Below are 25608 nucleotides of genomic sequence, written 5' to 3' on the forward strand. Positions count from 1 at the left end.
GAGGGATGGGGCTAGGGTTTGGAAATTAGCTGAAGAGGAATGGGGCTAGTGTTTGGTAGTTAGCTGAAGAGGGACATGGCTAGGGTTTGGTAGTTAGTTCAAGAGGGACAGGGCTAGGGTTTGGTAGTTTCTTTAAGAGGGATGGGGCAAGGTTTTGGGAGTAGCTGAAGAGGGACGGGCATAGGGTTTGGTTGTTAGCTAAAGAGGGACAGGGCTAGGGTTTGGTAGTTAGCTGAAGAGGCACAGGGCTAGGGTTGGGTAGTTAGCTGAAAGGGATGTGGGTCGGGTTTTATAGTTAGCTGAATTGGGACGGAGCTAGGGTTTGTTAGTTAGCTGAAGAAGGATGGGGCTTGGGTTTGGTAGCTTGCTGAAATGGGATGGGGCTAGGTTTGGTAGTTAGTTGAAGACGGCGCGGGCTAGGGTTTGGTAGTTTGCTGAAATGGGACGGGGCTAGAGTTTGATAGGTAGCTGAAATGGGATGGGGCTAGGGTTTGGTAGTTAGCTGAAAAGGGACGGGCTAGGTTTTGGTAGTTAGCTGAAGAAGGATGGGGCTAGGGTTTGGTAGTTTGCTGAAATGGGATGGGGCTAGGTTTGGTAGTTAGCTGAAGACGGAGGGGGCCTGGGTTTGATAGTTTGCTGAAATGGGACGGGGCTAGGGTTTGATAGGTAGCTGAAATGGGATGGGGCTAGGGTTTGGTAGTGAGCTGAAGAGGGACAGGGTAGCTGAAATGGGATGGGGCTATAGTTTGGTAGTTAGCTGAACATGGATGGGGTAGTGTTTGGTTGTTAGCTGAAGAAGGATGGGGCTTGGCTTTGGTAGGTAGCTGAAATGGGATGGGGCTAGGTTTGGTAGTTAGCTGAAGACGGATAGGTAGCTGAAATGGGATGGGTCTATAGTTTGGTAGTTAGCTGAAGAGGGATGGGGATAGGGTTTGGTAGTTAGCTGAAGAGGGATGGGGCTAGGGATTGGTAGTTAGCTGAAGCATGACGGGGATAGGGTTTGGTAGTCAGCTGAAGATGGACAGGGCACGGGTTTGGTAGTTGGCTGAAGAAGGATGGGTCTAGGGTTTGGTAGGTAGTTGAAATGGAATGGGGCTAGGGTTTGGTAGTTAGCTGAAATGGGATGGGGCTAGGGTTTGGTAGGTAGCTGAAATGGGATTAGGCTAGTGTTTGGTAGGTAGCTGAAATGGGATGGGGCTAGGGTTTGGTAGGTAGCTGAAGAGGGATGGGCTAGGGTTTGGTAATTAGCTAAAGAGGGACAGGGCTAGGGTTTGGTAGTTAGCTAAAGAGGTATGGGGCTAGGGTTTGGTAGTTAGTTCAAGAGGGACTGGGGTAGGGTTTGATAGGTAGCTGAAATGGGGTGGGGCTAGGGTATGGAAGTTAGCTGAAATAGGATTAGGCTAGTGTTTGGTAGGTAGCTGAAATGGGATGGGGCTAGGGTTTGGTGTTTAGCTCAAAAGGGACGGGGCTAGGTTTTGGTAGATAGCTAAAGAGGGATGGGCTAGGGTTTGGTAATTAGCTGAAGAGGGATGAGGCTAGGGGTGGGTAATTAGCTGAAGAGGGATGGGGTTGGTGTTTGGTAGTTAGCTGAAGAGGGACTTAGCTAGGGTTTGGTAGTTAGTTCAAGAGGGACAGGGCTAGGGTTTGGTAGTTAGCTATAGAGGGATGGGGCTAGGGTTTGGAAGTTAGCTGAAGAGGGACGGGCATAGGGTTTGGTAGTTAGCTTAATAGGGATGGAATAAGGGTTTGGTAGTTATCTGAAGAGGGACAGGGATAGGGTTTGGTAGTTAGTTCAAGAGGGACTGGGCTAAGGTTTGGTAGTTAGCTAAAGAGGGATGGGCTAGGGTTTGGTAATTAGCTGAAGAGGGATGGGGCTAGGGTTTGGTAGTTAGCTGAAGAAGGATAGGGTTATGGGATGGTAGTTAGTTCAAGAGGGACTGGGCTAGGGTTTGGTAGTTGGCTAATGAGGGACAGGGCTAGGGTTTGGTAGTTAGCTGAAGAGGGATATGGGGCTAGGGTTTGGAAGTTTGCTGAAGAGGGACATGGCTTGGGTTTGGTAGTTAGCAAAAGAAGGATGGGGCTTGGGTTTGGTAGTTTGCTGAAGAAGGATGCTGATAGGGTTTGGTGGTAAGCTGAAGAGGGACAGGGCTAGGGTTTGATAGTTAGCTTAATAGGGATGGAATAAGGGTTTGGTAGTTATCTGAAGAGGGACAGGGATAGGGTTTGGTAGTTAGTTCAAGAGGGACTGGGCTAAGTTTTGGTAGTTAGCTAAAGAGGGATGGGCTAGGTTTGGTAATTAGCTGAAGAGGATGGGGCTAGGGTTTGGTAGTTAGCTGAAGAAGGATAGGGTTATGGGATGGTAGTTAGTTCAAGAGGGACTGGGCTAGGGTTTGGTAGTTGGCTAATGAGGGACAGGGCTAGGGTTTGGTAGTTAGCTGAAGAGGGATATGGGGCTAGGGTTTGGAAGTTTGCTGAAGAGGGACATGGCTTGGGTTTGGTAGTTAGCAAAAGAAGGATGGGGCTTGGGTTTGGAAGTTTGCTGAAGAGGGATGCTGATAGGGTTTGGTAGTTAGCTGAAGAGGGACAGGGCTATGGTTAAGTAATTAGTTCAAGAAGGAAGGGGCAAGGGTTAGGTAGTTAGCTGAAGAGGGGTGGGGTAGGATTTGATAGGTAGCTGAAATGGGATGGGGCTAGGGTTTGGTAGTTAGCTGAAGAGTGACAGGGCTAGGGTTTGGTAGTTAGCTGAAGAGGGATGGGGTAGTGTTTGATAGTAAGCGGCTAGGGTTTGGTAGTTAGTTCAAGATGGACTGGGCTAGGGTTTGGTAGTTAGCTGAAGAGGGACGGGATAGGGTTTGGTAGTTAGCTGAAGATGGATGCAGCTAGGGTTTGGTAGGTAGCTGAAGAGGGATGGGGATAGGGTTTGGTAGTTAGCTGAAGAGCGATGGCGGTAAGGTTTGATAGTTAGCTGAATTGGGACGGAGCTAGGGTTTGGTAGTTAGCTGAAGAGGGATGGGGTAGGGTTTGGTAATTAGCTGAAGAGGGATGGGGCTAGAGTTTGGTAGTTAGCTGAAGAGGGACAGGGTTATGGGATGGTAGTTAGTTCAAGAGGGGCTAGGGTTTGGTAGTCAGTTCAAAAGGGACAGCGCTAGGGTTTGGTAGTTAGTTCAAGAAGGAAGGGGCAAGGGTTAGGTAGTTAGCTAAAGAGGGGTGGGGATAGAGTTTGGAAGTTATCTGAAATGGGATTAGGCTAGTGTTTGGTAGGTAGCTGATATGGGATGGGGCTAAGATTTGGTGTTTAGCTGAAGAGGGACGGGGCTAGGTCTTGGTAGTTAGCTAAAGAGGGTTGGGCTAGGGTTTGGTAATTAGCTGAAGTGGGATGAGGCTAGGGTTTGGTAATTAGCTGAAGAGGGGTGGGGCTAGGGTTTGGTAGTTAGCTGAAGAGGGACAGGGCTAGGGTTCTTTAGTTAGTTCAAGAGGGACGGGGCTAGGGTTCGGTAGTTAGCTAAAGAGGGACAGGGCTAGGGTTTGGTAGTTTGCTAAAGAGGGATCGGGCTAGGGTTTGGATGTTAGCTGAAGAGGGACGGGGATAGGGTTTGGAAGTTAGCTGAAATGGGATTAGGCTAGTGTTTGGTAGGTAGCTGAAATAGGATGGGGCTAGGGTTTGGTGTTTAGCTCAAGAGGGACGGGGCTAGGTTTTGGTAGTTAGCTAAAGAGGGATGGGCTAGGGTTGGGTAATTAGCTGAAGATGGATGCAGCTAGGGTTTGGTCGTTAGCTGAAGAGGGAAAGGGCTAGGGTTTGGTCGTTAGCTGAATAGGGACAGGGTTATGGGTTTGGTAGTTAGCTGAAGAAGGATGGGGCTAGGGTTTGTTAGTTAGCTGAAGAGGGACAGGGCTAGGGTTTGGTAATTAGCTGAAGAGGGATGGGGCTAGGGTTTGGTAGTTAGCTAAAAAGGGAGAGGGTTAAGGGATGGTAGTTAGTTCAAGAGGGACTGGGCTAGGGTTTGGTAGTTAGCTGAAGAGGGATGGTGCTAGGGTTTGGAAGTTTGCTGAAGAGGGACTTGGCTTGGGTTTGGTAGTTAGCTGAAGAGGGATGGGGCTAGGGTTTGGTAGTTAGCTGAAGAGGGATGGGGCTAGGGTTTGGCAGTTAGCTGAAGAGGGATGGGTAGGGCTCGATACTTAGCTGAAGAGGGACAGGGCTAGGGTTTGGTAGTTAGTTCAAGAGGGACGGGGCTAGGGTTTGGTAGTTAGCTGAAGAGGGACGGGCATAGGGTTTGGTAGTTAGCTGAAGATGGATGCAGCTTGGGTTTGGTAGGTAGCTGAAGAGGGTCGGGGCTAGGGTTTGGTAGTTAGCTGAAGAGGGATGTGGTAGGGTTTTATCGTTTTCTAAAGAGGGAAGGGGCAAGGGTTTGGTAGTGAGCTGAAGACGGAAGGGGCTAGGGTTTGGTAATAGGCTGAAGAGGGATGAGGTTAAGGGTTTGGTAGTTAACTGAAGAGGGACAGGGCTAGGATTTTCTGGTTAGTTCAAGAAGGACGGGGCTAGGGTTTGGTAGTTAGCTGAAGAGGGGTGTGGCTAGGGTTTGGTAGTTAGCTGAAGAGGGACAGGGCTAGGGTTTGGTAGTTAGCTGAAGAGGGACGGGGCTAGGGTTTGGTAGTTAGCTAAAGATGGACAGGGCTAGGGTTTGGTAATTAGCTGAAGAGGGATGGGGCTAGGGTTTGGTAGTTAGCTGAAGAAGGACAGGGTTTGGTAGTTAGTTCAAGAAGGACGTGGCTGGTGTTTGGTAGTTAGCTGAAGAGGGAAGGGGCTATGGTTTGGTAGTTAGTTCAAGAGGGACTGTGCTAGGGTTTGATAGTAAGCTGAAGAGGGACGGGGCTAGGTTTTGTTAGTTAACTGAAGAGGGATAGGGCTAGGGTTTGGTAATTAGCTGAAGAGGGATGGGGCTAGGGTTTGGTCGTCAGCTGAAGATGGACAGGGCAAGGGTTTAGTAGGTAACTGAAATGGGGTGGGATTAGGGTTTGGTAGTTAGCTGAAAAAGGATGGGGCTAGGGTTTGGAAGTTAGCTGAAATGAAATGGGGCTAGGGTTTGGTAGTTAGCTGAAATGGGATGGGGGCTAGGTTTTTTTTTGGTTAGCTTAAATGGGAATAGGCTAGGGTTTGGTAGTTAGCTGAAGAGGGACGAGGCTAGGTTTTGGTAGTTAGCTAAAGAGGGATGGGCTAGGGTTTGGTAGTTAGCTGAAGAGGGATGGGGCTAGGGTTTGGTAATTAGCTGAAGAGGGATGGGGCTAGGGTTTGGTAGTTAGCTGAAGAGGGACAGGGCTAGGGTTTGGTAGTTAGTTCAAGAGGGACAGGGCTAGGGTTTGGTATCTAGCTGAAAAAGGATGAGGTAGGGTTTGATAGTTAGCTGAATAGGGACGGAGCTAGGGTTTGGTAGTTAGCTGAAGAAGGATGGGGCTTGGGTTTGGTAGTTAGCTGAAGACGGAAGGGGTATGGTTTGATAGGTAGCTAAAATGGGACAGGGATAGGGTTTGGAAGTTAGCTGAAATGGGATTAGGCTAGTGTTTGGTAGGTAGCTGAAATGGGATGGGGCTAGGGTTTGGTGTTTAGCTCAAGAGGGGCGGGGCTAGGGTTTGGTAGTTAGCTGAAGAGGGATGGGGTAGGGTTTGATCGTTAGCTGAAGAGGGACAAGGCTAGAGTTTGGTAGTTCGTTTAAGAGGGACTTGGCTAGGGTTTGGTAGTTAGCTGAAGAGGGATGGGGCTAGGGTTTGGTCGATAGCTGAAGAGGGAGGCGGTTGGGTTTGGTAGTTAGTTCAAGAGGGACGGGGCTAGGGTTTGGTAGTTAGCTGAAGAGGGATGGGGCTAGGGTTTGGTAGTTAGCTGAAGAGGGATGGGGTAGGGTTTGATAGTTAGCTGAAGAGGGACAGGGCTAGGGTTTGGTAGTTAGCTGAAGAGGGACGGGCGTAGGGTTTGGTAGTTAGCTGAAGAGGGACGGGCTAGGGTTTGGTAGTTAGCTGAAATGGGATGGGGCTAGGTTTTGGTAGTTCGCTGAAATGGGATGGAGCTAGGGTTTGGTAGTTAGCTGAAATGGGATGGGGCTAGGGTTTGGTAGTTAGTTCAAGAGGGACTGGGCTAGTGTTTGGTAGGTAGCTGAAGAGGGACGGGCATAGGGTTTGGTAGTTAGTTGAAGATGGATGTGGCTAGGGTTTAGTAGGTAGCTGAAGAGGGTCGGGGCTAGGGTTTGGTAGTTAGCTGAAGAGGGATGTGGTAGGGTTTTATCGTTTTCTAAAGAGGGAAGGGGCAAGGGTTTGGTAGTGAGCTGAAGACGGAAGGGGCTAGGGTTTGGTAATAGGCTGAAGAGGGATGAGGTTAAGGGTTTGGTAGTTAGCTGAAGAGGGACAGGGCTAGGATTTTCTGGTTAGTTCAAGAAGGACGGGGCTAGGGTTTGGTAGTTAGCTGAAGAGGGGTGTGGCTAGGCTTTGGTAGCTAGCTGAAGAGGGACAGGGCTATGGTTTGGTAGTTAGCTAAAGATGGACAGGGCTAGGGTTTGATAGTTAGCTGAAGAGGGACGGGGCTAGGTTTTGGTAGTTAGCTAAAGTTGGACAGGGCTAGGGTTTGGTAATTAGCTGAAGAGGGATGGGGTTTGGTAGTTAGTTCAAGAAGGACGTGGCTGGTGTTTGGTAGTTAGCTGAAGAGGGAAGGGGCTATGGTTTGGTAGTTAGTTCAAGAGGGACTGTGCTAGGGTTTGGTAGTTAGCTAAAGAGGGACGGGGCAAGAGTTTGGTAATAACCTGAAGAGGGAATGGGCTAGGTGTTGGTAATTAGCTGAAGAGGGATGGGGCTAGGGTTTGGTTGTCAGCTGAAGATGGACAGGGCAAGGGTTTAGTAGGTAACTGAAATGGGGTGGGATTAGGGTTTGGTAGTTAGCTGAAAAAGGATGGGGCTAGGGTTTGGAAGTTAGCTGAAATGAAATGGGGCTAGGGTTTGGTAGTTAGCTGAAATGGGATGGGGGCTAGGTTTTTTTTTGGTTAGCTTAAATGGGAATAGGCTAGGGTTTGGTAGAGTAGCTGAAGAGGGACGAGGCTGGTTTTGGTAGTTAGCAGAAAACAGTAGACTAGAGGGCAGAAAACAGTAGACTAGAGGGCAGAAAACAGTAGACTAGAGGGCAGAAAACAGTAGACTAGAGGGCAGAAAACAGCAGACTAGAGGGCAGAAAACAGTAGACTAGAGGGCAGAAAACAGTAGACTAGAGGGCAGAAAACAGTAGACTAGAGGGCAGAAAACAGTAGACTAGAGGGCAGAAAACAGTAGACTAGAGGGCAGAAAACAGTAGACTAGAGGGCAGAAAACAGTAGACTAGAGGGCAGAAAACAGCAGACTAGAGGGCAGAAAACAGTAGACTAGAGGGCAGAAAACAGTAGACTAGAGGCAGAAACAGTAGACTAGAGGGCAGAAAACAGTAGACTAGAGGGCAGAAAACAGCAGACTAGAGGGCAGAAAACAGTAGACTAGAGGGCAGAAAACAAGTAGACTAGAGGCAGAAACAGTAGACTAGAGGCAGAAACAGTAGACTAGAGGGCAGAAAACAGTAGACTAGAGGGCAGAAAACAGCAGACTAGAGGACAGAAAAACAGTAGACTAGAGGGCAGAAAACAGTAGACTAGAGGGACAGAAAACAGTAGACTAGAGGACAGAAAACAGTAGGCTAGAGGACAGAAAACAGTAGACTAGAGGGCAGAAAACAGTAGACTAGAGGGCAGAAAACAGTAGACTAGAGGGCAGAAAACAGTAGACTAGAGGGCAGAAAACAGTAGACTAGAGGGCAGAAAACAGCAGACTAGAGGGCAGAAAACAGTAGACTAGAGGACAGAAAACAGTAGACTAGAGGACAGAAAACAGTAGACTAGAGGGCAGAAAACAGTAGACTAGAGGGCAGAAAACAGTAGACTAGAGGGCAGAAAACAATAGACTAGAGGGCAGAAAACAGTAGACTAGAGGACAGAAAACAGCAGACTAGAGGGCAGAAAACAGTAGACTAGAGGGCAGAAAACAGTAGACTAGAGGACAGAAAACAGGAGACTAGAGGGCAGAAAACAGTAGACTAGAGGACAGAAAACAGCAGACTAGAGGGCAGAAAACAGTTTCATAGGCTGGGAAAGAAGAGCAGTGACATTCTTATAGAGTTTTCAAGTGGTTATCGTTCCTCCTGGCCCCTTTCCCTTCCCAGCATAAAGGAGGGCATGAGTCTTTCTATGGTCAAGGTTCTACTTAGGTTACCTACTACTCTTCCCATTCAACTCCCATTGCTGCTCCACAATAGGCCTCCTAGAGATTAATGAGACAAGTTAGCATGAAAGCTAACCTAGTTCTGATGCAGTTGACTGACAATGATTGGCTTCCAAATCCATATATAATCCAACAATGGTGAGGAAAAGCTGAACAGTAGCACTATAGAAACCCACTGCAGGCCAGGCTCATGTAGGCTGATGTCAGAGTCATGACAAGCCTCAGTCCAGTCCATTAAACAGATAACACAGCCATCACATGCAGCTGTGACATTACAGCCCAAGCCTCGCTCAACCAGGCAGGCGTATATAACTATACATTCAGCGCAGCTGACAAGCCAGCTACCACTGAGACGGCCACTCCCAGCCAGCCCTAAGACCCCAGATCACAGAGAAGATACGTGGAGTGGAGAGGAGGAGGCTACTCCCTATTTGTAGAAACAAAGCTCTGATCGTTATGCAATATGGCTAAATTGACCTATGTGCATTTGGACAGCAGTTGATAGCACGAGATTTTCACTAGGCTGTATCGCTAGGCTGGCCACAGGCCAACTACTTCTCTGTTGGCCTGAAGATCACTGATGCATCATTCCAAAGATCCCGTTTTCACTGCGTGTGAACAGGATACAAAGCCAGTCACACACACAATACTGATCAATATTTAAAGCTACTGTAGCAACTTTATAATCTCTGATGAGTCAGAATTCAACCGCACTATCACAAAACAGCAATATCCAATAAAACCTTGGCAAAACGTAGTCATTGTATCACGCATTATGCAATACAGCACAGTAGTTCAGCCGTGTGTGTGTGTGTGTGAGAGGTCGCTGAAACCCCTGTGTCCACAGACCCCCCTCCTTTTCACACTGGTCATCAGCATCACATCTCGGATCCCTCCTACACACACACACACACACACACACACACACACACACTGTATATACACACACACAGTGACACAACCCCCAGACCCACCTGCTCTTGCTCCGGCATCTGACCCTTACGTTTCCCAGTTGGTCTGTTTATGTGACTCTACCAACTCCTGACTGGGCTAGGCATTATAAAAATATGTCTCCTTGAAGTGAATCCTCCTCTCCTGTCTGCTTGGTCTGATCACACTACTGCAGGTACACACAGCTTTATCCAGCTAATTATAGCTGCTTGCGCTGCCCGTCCAACCGCTGTTCTGTTTCTAGATCTTGTGAGTTTTTACTCGTCTTTGAAATGGCATCCCAGGCTCCAAGCAATTCAGGCTTCTAGCATATCAGCTCTCTGGTGGCAGAACAGAACAGATAGGGGTTGGAACTTGTAGTGTGTTCATTAGATCCATGGGACTGAGCCAGAGGCTGGATGCTGAGAGCTGCTCTGGGTGAAGTGGAGTCTTCACTGCTTCAGGGTCCCGCTCTCTACTTCATCCAAGAAGAAAAGCCAGCATTTCTCCCTCTCAGCCTCTTCTCCTTGACGACACTCGTTGGCTTCAAATCAAGAGATGTCCCCATTAAAAAAGAACAACTCCAGCTGAGGAGGGCATCTAATCGTTGGCAGTCAGCGCTGGGGGGGTAGAGGGGTTACTGGAGGGGAGGGCTCAGAATAAATTAGCCCAACTTTGATGAGGTTTGAGCTGAGACCCAGAGCCTGTACAAGTGTTCCTCGGGGAGGGTCTGTGAGCACTGAGGGACAGAGCACTACACGGCTGCTCAAAAATCCTCTGATTCGCTCGTCCAGCAAGGGAAACCTTGACGTGTATGCCGCTAACTCCTTCAGATCGCTCCAGCTCCGTTGCCCCAAGGCAGTGTGGCAGGCAGGAGGGTTGAGTGAGTGAGTGTCTCTGTGCGTGTGGCAGGGGGTGAGGTGTGGATGAGCGTGTCAGTGAGAATGCCACAGAGCTCCGTGATCACAGTGAGAACAATAGAGTAGGGCCCCATCCCATCAGCTAGACAGCATCTCTCCCTGTCAACCATAATCAAACAAAAATGTATATCCTGCCTATAGTACCCTGGCTACAGTACCCAGGCTACAGTACCCCGCCTTTAGTACCCTGCCTACTGTACCCTGCCTACAGTGCCCTGCCAATAGTACCCTGCCTACAGTACCCTGCCTACTGTACCCTGCCTACAGTACCCTGCCTATAGTATCCTGCCTACAGTACCCTGCCTACAGTACCCTGCCTATAGTATCCTGCCTACAGTATCCTGCCTACAGTACCCAGAATGGTACCCTCCCTATAGTACCCTGCCTACAGTACCCTGCCTACAGTACCCTACCTACAGTGCCCTGCCAATAGTACCCTGCCTACAGTACCCTGCCTACTGTACCCTGCCTATAGTATCCTGCCTACAGTACCCTGCATGGTACCCTGCCTATAGTACCCTGCCTACAGTGCCCTGCCAATAGTAGCCTGCCTACAGTACCCTGCCTATAGTATCCTGCCTACAGTACACTGCATGGTACCCTGCCTATAGTACCCTACCTACAGTACCCTGCCTACAGTACCCTGCCTACAGTACCCTGCCTATAGTACCCTGCCTACAGTACCCTGCCTATAGTATCCTGCCTACAGTACCCTGCCTATAGTATCCTGCCTACAGTACCCTGCATGGTACCCTGCCTATAGTACCCTGCCTACAGTACCCTGCCTACAGTACCCTACCTACAGTATCCTGCCTACAGTCCCTACCTTTAGTAGCCTGCCTACAGTACCCTGCCTACAGTCCCTGCCTAAAGTACCCTGCCTACAGTAAACTGCCGACAGTACCCTGCCTTTGGTACCCTGGCTATAGTACCCTGAATACAGTATCCTGCCTACAGTACCCTGCCTATAGTATCCTGCCTACAGTACTCTGCCTATAGTATCCTGCCTATAGTATCCTGCCTATAGTACCCTGCCTATAATACCCTGCCTATAGTACCCTGCCTATAGTATCCTGCCTATAGTATCCTGCCTATAGTACCCTGCCTATAGTACCCTGCCTATAGTATCCTGCCTACAGTACTCTGCCTATAGTATCCTGCCTATAGTACCCTGCCTATAGTATCCTGCCTATAGTATCCTGCCTATAGTATCCTGCCTATAGTATCCTGCCTACAGTACTCTGCCTATAGTATCCTGCCTATAGTATCCTGCCTATAGTATCCTGCCTACAGTACCCTGCCTATAGTATCCTGCATGGTACCCTGCCTATAGTATCCTGCCTATGCCTATAGTATCCTGACTACAGTACCCTAACTATAGTATCCTGCCTATAGTACCCTGCCTATAGTATCCTGCCTATAGTATCCTGCCTATAGTATCCTGCCTACAGTACCCTACCTACAGTACCCTACCTACAGTACCCTGCCTACAGTCCCTACCTTTAGTAGCCTGCCTACAGTACCCTACCTACAGTACCCTGCCTACAGTCCCTGCCTACAGTACCCTGCCTACAGTCCCTGCCTAAAGTACCCTGCCTGCAGTACCCTGCCTTTAGTACCCTGCCTTTGGTACCCTGGCTATAGTACCCTGCCTATAGTATCCTGCCTATAGTACCCTGCCTGCAGTACCCTGCCTTTAGTACCCTGCCTTTGGTACCCTGGCTATAGTATCCTGCCTATAGTATCCTGCCTATAGTATCCTGCCTATAGTATCCTGCCTATAGTATCCTGCCTATAGTATCCTGCCTATAGTACCCTGCCTATAGTATCCTGCCTATAGTATCCTGCCTATAGTATCCTGCCTATAGTATCCTGCCTATAGTATCCTGCCTATAGTACCCTGCCTATAGTATCCTGCCTATAGTATCCTGCCTATAGTATCCTGCCTATAGTACCCTGCCTATAGTACCCTGCCTATAGTATCCTGCCTATAGTACCCTGCCTATAGTATCCTGCCTATAGTATCCTGCCTATAGTACCCTGCCTATAGTACCCTGCCTATAGTATCCTGCCTACAGTACTCTGCCTATAGTATCCTGCCTATAGTATCCTGCCTACAGTACTCTGCCTATAGTATCCTGCCTATAGTATCCTGCATGGTACCCTGCCTATAGTATCCTGCCTATGCCTATAGTATCCTGACTACAGTACCCTAACTATAGTATCCTGCCTATAGTACCCTGCCTATAGTATCCTGCCTATAGTATCCTGCCTATAGTACCCTGCCTATAGTATCCTGCCTATAGTATCCTGCCTATAGTATCCTGCCTATAGTAGCCTGCCTATAGTATCCTGCCTATAGTACCCTGCCTATAGTATCCTGCCTATAGTATCCTAACTACAGTATCCTGCCTATAGTATCCTGCCTATAGTATCCTGCCTATAGTACCCTGCCTATAGTATCCTGCCTATAGTATCCTGCCTATAGTACCCTGCCTATAGTATCCTGCCTATAGTATCCTGCCTATAGTACTCTGCCTATAGTACCCTGCCTATAGTATCCTGCCTATAGTATCCTGCCTATAGTATCCTGACTACAGTACTCTGCCTATAGTATCCTGCCTATAGTATCCTGCCTACAGTATCCTGCATGGTACCCTGCCTATAGTACCCTGCCTATAGTACCCTGCCTATAGTATCCTGCCTACAGTATCCTGCATGGTACCCTGCCTATAGTACCCTGCCTATAGTACCCTGCCTATAGTATCCTGCCTACAGTATCCTGCATGGTACCCTGCCTATAGTACCCTGCCTATAGTACCCTGCCTATAGTACCCTGCCTATAGTATCCTGCATGGTACCCTGCCTATAGTACCCTGCCTATAGTACCCTGCCTATAGTACCCTGCCTATAGTATCCTGGTTACAGAGAGAAATAAGGAGAGCCAGTAGTTACCCAAGCAAATTTATCTGGGTTGGTGACCATGCCTTCTAGTGGTTCTCGTTCCTCATTATGTTATCTACCTGTGTGAGTTCAAAACAACCACTGTTGTAGTACCAGGGGCTTTCCAGGTTCTTAGTGACCACCAGGCCCTCTAGTGGTCTAAACACGGTTTACACTCACCTATAGCAGGTATTGTCGGAGCAGGGGCTGTGCACACGGACGATGATGAACACGTGTTGGAAGTGGGAGCGGATGGTCTTGGGGGTGAAGGGGAGCGCTCCCGGCTCCTGGAACACTATGGTGACGATGTCATTTCCAATGTGTCTCTTCCTCAGCAACTACAAGGACAAACATGGTATAACCATACAAGAATTACACTATCTCAATGAATATCCTATTCTTCAGCATGGCAGCGATAAACTTGATTAATAATTGAATCCATCTATGGCATATCATGTTATCCTAAAGCATGTCTCTTAGATATTCATGTATTATGTGATATCATAGAACCCTTCCGTACCTGTTGTTTGTTATTGGGTGTGTAGGGCAGCAGGGTAGACACGTGGAACATGATCTCATAGTCCCTGTAGGCCGTGTACAGGGAGTGGCTGCCAGTGGAATCAGCTGGAGGAAGGAAGAGGAGCACCACAATATAAGGCCCCATTGTACTGCTACTGCAACCCAACTCTGTCCTCCAGCAACCTATCTGCTCAGTGCTTTATGTACTAGACTGTCTCCTGTTTCATAGCCCAAACAATAAGCCATGCTAGTGTAGCCTGATCAATGTCTGCCAACATAGTGAGACAGGAAAACAACAACAAATAATTGTAGTAATACAGGTAGAGCCCTATCGATAATACTGTATTGTTGCTCAAAAATACTAAATCTAAAAATGTAGCATTGTAAAGAGTATGCCACAACCAGTCTACTATAACCCTAAGAGCAGAGGTACCCATGTGCTTGTCTCTCATGACAGTAACTGATTTGGTTTTGGGTGCAAGATTACCCAGGCAGCCACCACAATTAAAATGTATGGACAAAAGAGGAATGTTCATATTCATTGAGCTTATGAATAGAGGAAGTGCCAGAAATAGTCTAATGTAATTAAGTGCATAATTGCGATGAGCTGCCATTTCCTGCTCTGCTCTCATTAGGAACATAATGGATGTAGTGGAGCGGGTGGGCCAGCCATTGTGTACCTGATTTAGTCCTCAATACACCAGAGACAGAGGGAGGGAGGGAGGGAGGGAGGGAGGGAGGGAGGGAGGGAGGGAGGGAGGGAGGGAGGGAGGGAGGGAGGGAGGGAGGGAGGGAGGGAGGGAGGGAGGGGTATGACAAAGAGTTGGTCAGAGGAACAGGTATAGTGGAGTGATAAGACTAGCCAGGGGAAATGAGGGGTTACAAGGGAGATTTGAAAGAAAAACAGGCTACATGAAGTAAAAAGTGACTACACATTAAAAAACCCTGCAAGAGACAGGAGAGGAAAACCTATTTCCTGGATTACAGAGATTACCCCAAACCTATTGTTGATAACACACAAGGCAGATCAGAGCACCGCATACAGCAAATATTCAGCAGACTCTACAGCTGTGAGACCTGGGGTGAGGAGGTCAGAGAGAGGGTCAGTAAGGTTCCCACACAGGAGCCTGTCATGCTACATCCTTGGTCAAATAAAAAAGGCCAATCACACTTTTAAATGCACTGTCAGTGCTTTGCTTTGAATGGGAATCAATTGTGTCCCCCCCAAGGTTAGTTAAACACAACTGTGTGTGTGTGTGTGTGTGTGTGTGTGTGTGTGTGTGTGTGTGTGTGTGTGTGTGTGTGTGTGTGTGTGTGTGTGTGTGTGTGTGTGTGTGTGTGTGTGTGTGTGTGTGTGTAGCAAGGCTCAAGCCACGCCCACCTGAGAATACTCCTCTCTTTAGCTATCATGTGGCTGTGTTTGAGAAGTGGATCATCTATTTGTCAACTAATTGTCAATTCACCGATTGATTTCAAAATAAAAATGGACAATATTCATCCTATTACCACCGTTTCCTGGACTTTACTGTTAAGGAAAAGTGTGAAACGATGTCTCAAAAGGATGGGGGTATCATCAGAAATTGAAGACATGGGACAAAGGTTTTGACCCACGTGTTTATAAAGTTGATATACCGATGGGGATTAAACGCACTGACACGGCAACCACATGACAAGAGAGAAGAGGAACCGGTCTACTTACAGTTTGTCTTCCCTTTGTGGGATAAAAAAAGGTTGATGTTTGATTAGATGATAACGTAAACAAAGTTGTCACTCAGAAAAGAAAGTCGACACGAAAAATCCACATATCTTATTCAATCATGCAATTTTGTATCTTTCCCCTATTGTCAAATAAATATGCATTGCTCAAGTGGGTGCTATTTTGATACAAAACATTTCTGCCTCGTAGTTAATATTCTAGATGACAATCATGAATAAGTAATGTTGCACATATTTGGGTAAAAGCAATGGTGAATGTTGACAGGATATTGTGAGGGGGCGTTTACAAATTCTCTTTGGGGTGGTACCTTAGAAATAGCTGGTTGGATAGAGTAACTTCATGCTAATTAATTCAATTATGCCCACATGTACAGTGCATTTGGAAAGTATTCAGACCCCTTGACTTTTTCCATATTTTGTTATGTTACAGCCTTATTCTCAAATGGATTACATAAAACATTTTCCTCATCTGACTCTTCCTGTCAGAGCAAAAACAAAGCCATGAGGTCGAAGGAATTGTCCGTAGAGCTCCTAGACAGGATAGAGTTGAGGCACAGATCTGGGGAAGGGTACCAAGAAATGTCTACATCATTGAAGGTCCCCAAGAACACAGTGGCCTCCATCATTCTTAAATGGAAGAAGTTTGGAACCACCAAGACTCTTCCTACAGCTAGCCGCCTGGCAAACTGAGCAATCGGAGGAGAAGGGCCTTGGTCAGGAAGGTGACCAAGAACCCGATGGCCATTCTGACAGAGCTCCAGAGTTACTCTGTGGAGATGGGAGAACCTTCCAGAAGGACAACCATCTCTTCAGCATTCCACCAATCAGGCCTTAATGGTAGAGTGGCCAGACGGAAGCCACTCCTCAGTAAAAGGCACATGACAGCCTGATTGGAGTTTGCCAAAAGGCACCTAAAGGACTCTCAGACCATGAGAAACAAGATTCTCTGGTCTGATGAAACCAAGATTGAACTCTTTGGCCTGATTGCCAAGCGTCACATCTGGAGGAAACCTGGCACCATCCCTACAGTGAAGCATGGTGGTAGCATCATGCTGTGTGGATGTTTTTCAGCGGCAGGGACTGGGAGACTAGTCACGATCGAGGGAAATATGAATGGAGTAAAGTACAGAAAGATCCCCGATGAAAACCTGCTCCAGAGCGCTCAGGACCTCAGGACTTCTTGTTGGAAGGTTCACCTTCCAACAGGACAGTCTCTGAATGTCCTTGAGTTGCCCAGCCAGAGCCACTTGAACCCGATCGAACATCTCTGGAGAGACCTGAAAATAGCTGTGCAGCAATGCTCCCCATCCAACCTGACAGAGATAGAGAGGATCTGCAGAGAAGAATGGGAAAAACTCCCCAAATACAGGTGTGCCAAGCTTGTAGTGTCATACCCAAGAAGACTCGAGGCTGTAATGTAACAAAATGTGAAAAAAGTCAAGGGGTCTGAATACTTTCCGAATGCACTGTATATGCAAATTAGTTGTTATTTCCGAACGTTATTATTCTATCAATACAATAACAAAACATATGAAAGGTACGTATATGGTTAAAAAATGTTGCCATGTGTCATTTCAAATAAGAAAACATTTTATATTTAACCTTCAATTGAATACCTGAAGTCCCACCAAAATGTCTCGATTCCATAGATTTTCTGTCTCTCATTATACAATTGTGATAAAAAGGATGGATTTTTAAAACTCTAAAATAGTTAATCATCTTATGTAGCTGTTACATTCATCAGAACTGTATTTTTGACCTTTTACCAATTTTTACTACCGTTGCTAGTGTGTGTGTGTGTGTGTGTGTGTGTGTGTGTGTGTGTGTGTGTGTGTGTGTGTGTGTGTGTGTGTGTGTGTGTGTGTGTGTGTGTGTGTGTGTGTGTGTGTGTGTGTGAGCGTGTATATGTGTGTGTGTGTATGTGTGTGTGTGAGCGTACTCTTGGTGTCAAGCTGGGCGCGGTACTTGGTGAAGCCCTGGAGGCGGACTCTCTCCCCCAGCAGCTGTAGGAACTCCTCCAGGGCAGGGCCCGCCGTCTCATTGTTGTACATCTCCTCCTCACTGCTCTGCCCCGCCCTGCAGTACATCACCCCCACCTTCACCTGGAAACTCAGCTAGAGAGGAGGAGAGCGAGAGAGGGGGAGAAAGTGAGGGGGGAGGGAGGAAGAGAGGGGGAAGGGAGGAAGAGAGGAGGAGAGAGTGACAGATTTAACGTTAAAAAATGTTTGCAGTGCAAAAACTATACGAGATCAGACAAGCCTAATTTTATAGCATGATATAGTTCCAACATATAGTGCCAATCAAAATAGCTATGAAATATGATAACTGGCCCAATAACAGCATATAGCTGTAGCACGGCTGGGCTCTTCAGGGAGTGTTTTATGTAGTGTTTATGTATCCTCCTACCCCCTGCTCATCCAGTTTCATCAGCTGTTCTGTGACCTTGGGCGTGTTGAGGGCCAAGCGGAGACAGGGCACATCCAGCTCTGGAAGCAGGTGCTCCAACACCTCCTTCAGGGGCAGCCCCCGGGTAGTGCCATGCTTAGAGGACGAGGGCACCGCATCCTCCAGAATAGACCCCCGGAGTGTGGTCAACTGGATGGAGGGATGAAAATAAGGAGAGAAAGAGAAAGAGGTGTGAGAGGAGGAATGTGCCTCAGGAATCCCCAGTCCATGGAACTTTCACATCAAGATGGAACAAAGTGATAGCCAAAATGAACAGGTCGGTTTTGCTTCCCAAACACCCTATCTTCTCCTGAGTAAGTTCATAACTATTTATCTAAAGGAATCTGACATAAAACAACAGAGAAGAACAAGGTACAGTTATGAATCAAACTTTTGGCCTGGGGGCAGAAAGCTGAGGGTGGGGTTGGGGTTGTTCAGCAACGCATAATATGTGCACAGAGTGTGCATTGTGTTCAGCAGAGGCCGTGAACTCAATCACTTGCTATCATATACAGCTGGAACGGAGGGGAATTTTCTCTCCCACACTCCTAGGAGAGGGCCCTAACAAAAGGACAGTGTTCCCCAGGTTTGGGGCCCTGGGGTGTCTCACACAGAGCTGGAGGGTCTATTCACCCACACCTGGCCACCTTCCAACCCAGGGAAAACCCCCAGACAACCATCTCTGGACACTCCAGGGCAGGTGCCTTAAATCTATAGCTGGAAATGTAATGGTGCTGTGTCGCAGTCACTCCATAACTAAAATCACAACCTTCCAACTTAATGAAGCAAATGATTTTCCAGTGAAATGTAAAAGGAGAGTTCTCTATAGTGGTTTGAGGTTGTGTAGCATTGACAGGCCATGGAGATGTGAAGAGGATGAGAGCGCTTTCTATAGTTTCTTTACACAGTGCTGATCTGAGGGAACAGCTGATGCCCTCTGGGCTTCTTACATAATCAGCAGAGAGGGATGGAGAGCTGAGTTTCACCTCCAGCTAGTCTTACCGTGAAACTACCAGGAAGACAGACACAGGGGAGAGTTACTGATCTACAGAAAAATAAATCTACAGACAATCAACGTGACTGGATTTGATAACAATTCCATAAATCTCAATCTATCTAGCAGGATTATTAACTGCTAACGTTGTTATAAGTGACATGGTCCAGGGAGAGCAGTTGTAAAGCCAGGAGGCTAGCTGTCTGACCTCTGAGGTTCTGAAGATGACCCGGTAGTTGTACTGCTGGCCGTGCTCGTTGTGCTCCTCCTGTTTCTCCCTGCGCAGACTCACAGCCACCGGACCCAGAGCCTCGTCCATCCCAAAGTAGTTCCAGTGTTCTGAGGGAGAGAGAGAAAAGGGGAGAAAGAGAGAGCAAGAGAGAGCGAGAGAAAGGGAAGTAGACAGCTATGTATAAACATACACTTCATGCATTTGAATTTGGAAACTGTATTACACAGTGGGCTGTGTAGGACTATTTGTTTATGTTACACATTCTAGTGTTATAGTACTTCATGTACTGTATAATGTTTGTAACTGAATAAGTTTGAGAGGATACATAAGTGTATGTTCAGCTGAGTCTATCTCACCTCTAAGGTAGAAGAACTTCCTGTAGTAGTAAGCTCCCAGGTCCACATGCTCTACGATGTAGTGTTTGCCTCTGTCACTGAGGGAACTGGGGCTGTCCTTGGGCCCCTCTAGCACTGCCACCCCAGCGTTAGTGCAGTGGGAGCTGAGGGACGACTCAAACTGACTGCCCTCACTTCCCAGGGTCCCCGAGCCCCCACTCCCCTGTTTGGGGGGCCCGGCTCCTGCCGTGCGCCTTCCGTTGGCCCCAATCTCATTGCGGAAGCAGGGGCAGCTGAGGAGCATCTCGTTGCTCTGCTCGTCCCCGGTGCCCATGCTGGGGCTGTCCCTGGCCCCGGCACTGAGCTCCTCCTGGCTGCCAGCGGGAGAGCTGTAGGCCAGGCTCTGGGTGGAGGACACGGTGGAGGTGTTGGAGGCTGCAGCTGCAGCAGACGCCCCTGTGGTGGTGTTCTTCCTCTTCCCCGCCGCCATCTGCCTGCTCTGGATCACCTCATTCAGGTCAAACATCATGCTCTGCACGTCGTAGTGGGAGAAGCCCCTCTGGCACACCCATGGCTTGAGAGGGGTTACCCAGTCCTCTGACCGACCGTCCTCAGCATCAGAGCCGGCCCGTGGTGAGTCCGACTCCCCCCTCACGCTGCGTAGTTTACGGAATATAGACTCTCCCCCTGTCTCTGACTTGGAGCGTCTCTTTGGGGGCTTCTCTCTCTCCTTGACTCTGCTGGACGTCTGGCTCTCACTAGTCTCCTCATGTAGTTCTATGGAGGCCTGCTTGAGCCCAGCAGTCAGCAAGTCCTCTAGTCTGTCTGGTGCAGGGCTGCGCTGGTCAGGCTTGTCCCCCTGGTAGCCCTTCAGCATCTCAAAGAAGCTCTCCCCTGGCGCCCCGTGCTGGTCTATAGAGGAGGTGCTGCCATACTCTCTGTGTAGTGGGGACCACTTTGCCCCTGAGGGGCCCAAGTCCTCCCCACTGTCCCCGCCATCGTCCAGCTCACTGATGGTGATGTCACTGTTGCTGCGCTGGCGGATGCGGCGGATGTTTCTGTGGGAGGGGACTCTGTAGTCTGTGGGGGACAGGTAACGGCTGTCTGGGCTGTAGCTGGCCCCCTGGGTTTTACTCTTCAGTGTGTTGTGGATGCTGCGGAGCATGGATGCGTCCTGGGGGCTCATCAGGTGACATAGTTTCAGGTGGCTCTGCCCACCTCCGGCCAAGGCTGGGGACTCTGGCTCTGTGGTAACCTGCCAGAGAGCACCCAGGTCCTTCCTCGGGGGCCACTCGGCAACCCGTGCCCGTACCCCCATTTTAGGCACCCCCGGGCCCCCTGGAGGGTGGGCGCTGTCTATGCGTGCCCCTCCGTTGGCCAGGTGGCGGGTGTAGAACTCGTCAATGGCTGGGATAGAGCCCCCCACGATGTGGTCTATGGGTGGGCGCTTCAGACTGGTCATGGTGCCAAGGCCAGAGCTGGTCACCAGGGCACTCAGCAGCAAGGCATGGCTAGGCTGGATGCTCAGTGTGTCTGCTACTCCACTGGGCTCTCATCTCACTCCAACTGGCTACAACCTGAAAATAGGTTTGGTATTAGAACATACTGTAAACTCAATAATTGCATACCCTCTCATTTCCTATTAACACCAACTTTCTCTAACCAGGCGAAGAGTGGAAACAGTTGGGGAATGTAAGCTGCCTAACTGGTGTTGAAAATGAAACCAATAGCTCTGGTCTGGAAAGGTAGACAATGACACAGTGACATAGGCTACCTGCCTGATAATTGGCTGTGTGCAGTGCCCTGTTACTGATGTGGCCTCTCTCATGCTCCTAGGTTTTATTGCAGACTAGCAGGCAGCACAGTGGAAAGTATTGGACTGTGTCTAATTAGTTAATCTCCCTTTGGGCCTTGAGTAAGCAAGCTAATGTTCTCCAACTTTAATCATCTGACTGACTGTGTGGGAGTAGGAAATGGCTGCAGAACAAATTTATTTCCCAAATCGAAATTCTTAATAAAAAGTTTTGCTTTTTTTCTCGAGGCATTTGCTAAATTAGAAATGGCCTATCTCTTTCCAGAATTCGGGGTTTTCCAGGCGTACTTTCTCCTGACATGTCCGGGGGGTATTTATGATCGGCAGAGTCAGTCAGATAGATGCTTTTAGGAACTCCAGGACAGCCTTACAAACATGCAGACATTTCTATTCTTCAGGGTTGAAAGGGATATCTAGATTTCACAAACAAGCCTGCAGAGTCATATTTGGAAGGGATTTTTGCCTCCTGGCAAACTGACACAGTAAAAAGTCACTGACATTTCAATTTCATATAATGGCTCTACTTTTCAAACCAATTTCAGCATTAACATCTGGGGTAAACATGAAAGCTCAGCCAAATCCAACCTGAGCAGAATTATGCCTTCAACCTAATCATTACATTCATGTAACAAACTCCCAAAGTAGACTATTAGGTAATTCAATAAACCAATAGAATACACTATTAACTATTTATATATCAAGTGTTAAACAAAATGTGAGGTTTTGATCTATCAACGAATCTTGTCCAGAGTACATTATCTGATCGATATAGCCTAGTGTGTTCAGCTGGGAGGCAGGGCTCCTGTTCCCCTCTCTATGTCACTGACGCTGGACTAGTGATCCCTATGAAGTCCCTTCACATGCTATGGATAGCAGGTTCACCAAATCAAATTGCTGAGATACAGTTTACTGGATCAAACATCCTGAGCCCACATAAAAAAGGCCCTTCGAAAGCCGACAGCAGAGAACTCTGATGTTTCTCCCTGGCAGATTGAGCCAATTTGGCAGCGAGACACTCGGAGAGATTACGGTTCCTCTCAGTCAGTCCTGCAGCACACAAGCTGTGATCACATTAGCCACTGGCTGTCAATGCTGTGATGGGCTTGCATTTCTCCATGCCAAACACATTCACACATCAGAGAAAACTGCTTCATACAGACACATACACTACTTCATACATACAAAACAGTAACACTTTCAGGGGAAATAGACATTGACATGTGTAACCGATGTGAAATGGCTAGCTAGTTAGCGGTGGTGCACGCTAATAGCGTTTCAATCGGTGACGTCACTCGCTTTGAGACCTTGAAGTAGTGGTTCCCCCGCGGCTTTTGTGGAGCGATGGGTAACGATGCTTCGTGGGTGACTGGCGTTGATGTGTGCAGAGGGTCCCTGGTTCGCGCCCGGGTCGGGGTGAGGGGAAGGACTAAAGTTATACTGTTACATTGATGCTGTTGACCCGGATCACTGGTTGCTGCGGAAAAGGAGGAGGTCGAAAGGGGGGTGAGTGTAACCGATGTGAAATGGCTAGCTAGTTAGGGGTGGTGCGCGCTAATAGCGTTTCAATCGGTGACGTCACTTGCTTTGAGACCTTGAAGTAGTGGTTCCCCTTGCTCTGCAAGGGCCGCGGCCTTTGTGGAGCGATGGGTAACGATGCTTCGTGGGTGACTGTTGTGTGCAGAGGGTCCCTGATTCGCGCCCGGGGCGAGGGGACAGACTAAAGTTAAATTGTTACACATGTATGCGAATTGATTTACCTGATGAGACACCAGAAATATGAACACGTTCTCTAAGCATGTTAAATTGAAAATGTGTCAGAAATGATTACAAGCTGAAAGAAAATCAAAAGCAGTATAAATAAATGCTTCTGCCACTAAGAATCTCCAAACACAATAAATGAATAAATACATTTTCTATCCACACAACCAGTCCATATTACCCAGGAGCCATCAGTATTGCTACTGTAAGCCAGTGACCCCAGCGAGATGGGTTAAATTGTCACTCTGAAAGGAGTGCCATACGTACACTCTGCACCAATAGAAATACTGTGAATAAAATACAATACATTAGGAACCAAAACAAATATAGGCTATATTCTATGGCAGGGATCAAGTCTCTTTTTTTTTCTTTTTTTCGTGGGAATACTTGGTGAACGAATTTCCTAAATGAAACACATTTTGTTGCTGAATTCCTGTTGATTTGAGTCTTTTTGTTGTTGTTGCTGAAACCTTTGGGGGGCCGGTTTTGGCCTGCGTGCCTGTCTGTTTCCGAACCGTGCTCTAAAGTTCCTCTGGGGTGCCTAGTGCTCCAGGCTAATCATCCCCAGTGAGCTGATAAACACATTGAGTTCACAAAAGGGAGTTTTTGACACCAAAAGAAAGCTCCTACAACTGTGCACATTGGGCACCAGTCTGAGCCTCCCTCCTGATGTGCTTAATGATCTTATTGGATCTAGTATAAGTAGTGTAAATGCTTGCAGCCAGATTGAGATAAATAATTCCCATGCTAAACAAACAAATAAACAAACAAACTGGATATCACACTGTTTCATTGACTTTTAATCAGAACATGAATACTGCTCGGACTGATGTAGACTCGCTCTATTTCAGGCTCTATATCGAAATCTCAAAATGCACTGCGATTTGCTCCTGCACCAGACAGTCTACAAAAATGATCAAAAATAGCATCTTAATTCATCATAACATAATATCATTATTGTACATGAAGTTCATTATTCCGCATCAGTTTCACATTGGACTGTTAGTAAGTCATATCATGAATGATGAAATCCAAGCTATAATAAATAGGGTAATGGAGACTGTGGTTTGGTGGCGCTCACGGTGCATGAAGAGCAGAGGTTCCTTCCTCCTGGCTGGGCCGGGCTGTGCGGCTAGCGCTCCGCTATAATGGATGGACACTTAGCCATGGCATGGCAAACCTTGTCCTGTTTGCACTCCGCATTTCAATCACTGCAGCTTTGGGCCCGCTGCCTGCCTGCTGCACAGAGCAGAGTCCACAGGGACAGATAAATAGAACCATAACACACACAGCCACAGGCCTTAATCTGGCTTCCAAAAGACATTTTGAGGGGCCGGTGTGTGTGTACATGCATGCATAATGCTATGCTCACGTTTCCTCACATAACCTCAATTTCAGACTTTAGCCAGGGGTGGGGAGAGCCTGAGAATGTGTGAGGAGCACTGAGGAGGAAAAAAACTGGGGGAAAGTGAAAGAAGCTTCTGCTTCTGGCTCCCTACTCCCTATCGGTAGTGTATATTAGCATGTCAGTGGGACATGTCGAGGCACTGTAAGCCTGTTGACTAAGTGAGGTTAACTTCCTGTAATTGGGGCTCTGACCTCCCAGCTGCTCCACTGGGCCTGGGGACAAATGAGTATTAGGCTGCACCACTCAGACAGAGAGAGAGAGACAGGGGTCATGTCATCATGGCTGCCACTGGGGAGACTAGGAGGGGTTGGGTTTGTTGTGCCAGCTAGGGTAATATAGCCTTATGAGTGATCTGCACAGCCAGGTGCTTTCAGTCTACTGTGTTATTAAGCAGATACACAGACCCAGTTACCAAGCACACAACATCAAAGCCACTGGTGAGAACACTTGGGGAATTAATTATTAGAATAATTTGAGATGAGAACCTTGCACTTTTCCAAGGTATTCTAAAAGCTCCCAGTAAAAGCATTTCCTTGTGATTTTCTTGTGAGGGCACATTCAGTAGTGTAGACGTTACCCAGGTAACTCCCAGCCAGGGCTCACTGATGCCAGCTTACAATGGTGAGAGGCACACTCCTGTTGGTCGGCCTGAGCCCCATGGAGGCCAAGCTACGCCCCCATGAGAGAACCAACAACATGTCCGGGAATGCCTAGGAGACCTCTAGCTGTTTCCATGAACAGAGTGGCAGCAGATTCCCAGTGCCCTGCTTCAGTGTTAACAAAACCCCCAACAATGGAGCAGAATAGAACAGAATCCCTGGCCTACAAGCTATAATCACTTCAACTTTAGCTGCTTGGCCTAGTGAGGCTCACTGAATGGGACTGCCTGGCCCACACCACAACTCTTAAAGAGGCATCACTCAGCCTCCCTACCTCTCCCTGTCTCCCTACTCCTCTCCTCCAACAGGCCCACTGGGCTGTGGGCAGCTGGCACAAAGTTCCCTCTGTCCTGTGGAAAACTGGGCCTCATCTCCAGTACAGAGAGGCCTTTGATAAGAGGCTGACCTTGATTGTGTAGGAGCCACTAAGAGGACCTAATGAATCACAGAGAGGAGAGGGGGGAGAGATGGAGAGATGGGAAAGGGAGGTGGGGGAGAGAGGGAGAGATGGGAAAGGGGGTGGGGGAGAGAGGGAGAGATGGGAAAGGGGGGTGGGGGAGAGATGGGAAAGGGAGGTGGCGGAGAGAGGGAGAGATGGGAAAGGGGGTGGGGAGAGAGAGAGATGGAAAGGGGGGTGGGGGAGAGAGGGCGAGATGGGA

The 25608-nt window shown here is 48.2% G+C and overlaps 1 protein-coding gene across 1 annotated transcript in view; it reads right to left on the reverse strand.

The window, feature by feature from the left end:
• Positions 1–13246: 13246 nt before the first annotated feature.
• The window catches only part of LOC120023845 (signal-induced proliferation-associated 1-like protein 1), a 70810-nt gene continuing 58448 nt past the window's right edge, over positions 13247–25608 (reverse strand). The window contains exons 2-7 of the mRNA XM_038967962.1: positions 19333–20888; positions 18953–19083; positions 17712–17900; positions 17245–17419; positions 13591–13694; positions 13247–13408 (exon numbers count right to left, since the gene is read on the reverse strand). Coding sequence (XP_038823890.1) covers positions 13247–13408; positions 13591–13694; positions 17245–17419; positions 17712–17900; positions 18953–19083; positions 19333–20773 — 2202 coding nt within the window. The 5' untranslated portion in view covers positions 20774–20888. The remainder of the gene's footprint in view (positions 13409–13590; positions 13695–17244; positions 17420–17711; positions 17901–18952; positions 19084–19332; positions 20889–25608) is intronic.

The sequence above is a fragment of the Salvelinus namaycush genome, chromosome 28 (genome assembly GCF_016432855.1).
Source record: "Salvelinus namaycush isolate Seneca chromosome 28, SaNama_1.0, whole genome shotgun sequence".
Taxonomy (NCBI): Eukaryota; Metazoa; Chordata; class Actinopteri; order Salmoniformes; family Salmonidae; genus Salvelinus; species Salvelinus namaycush.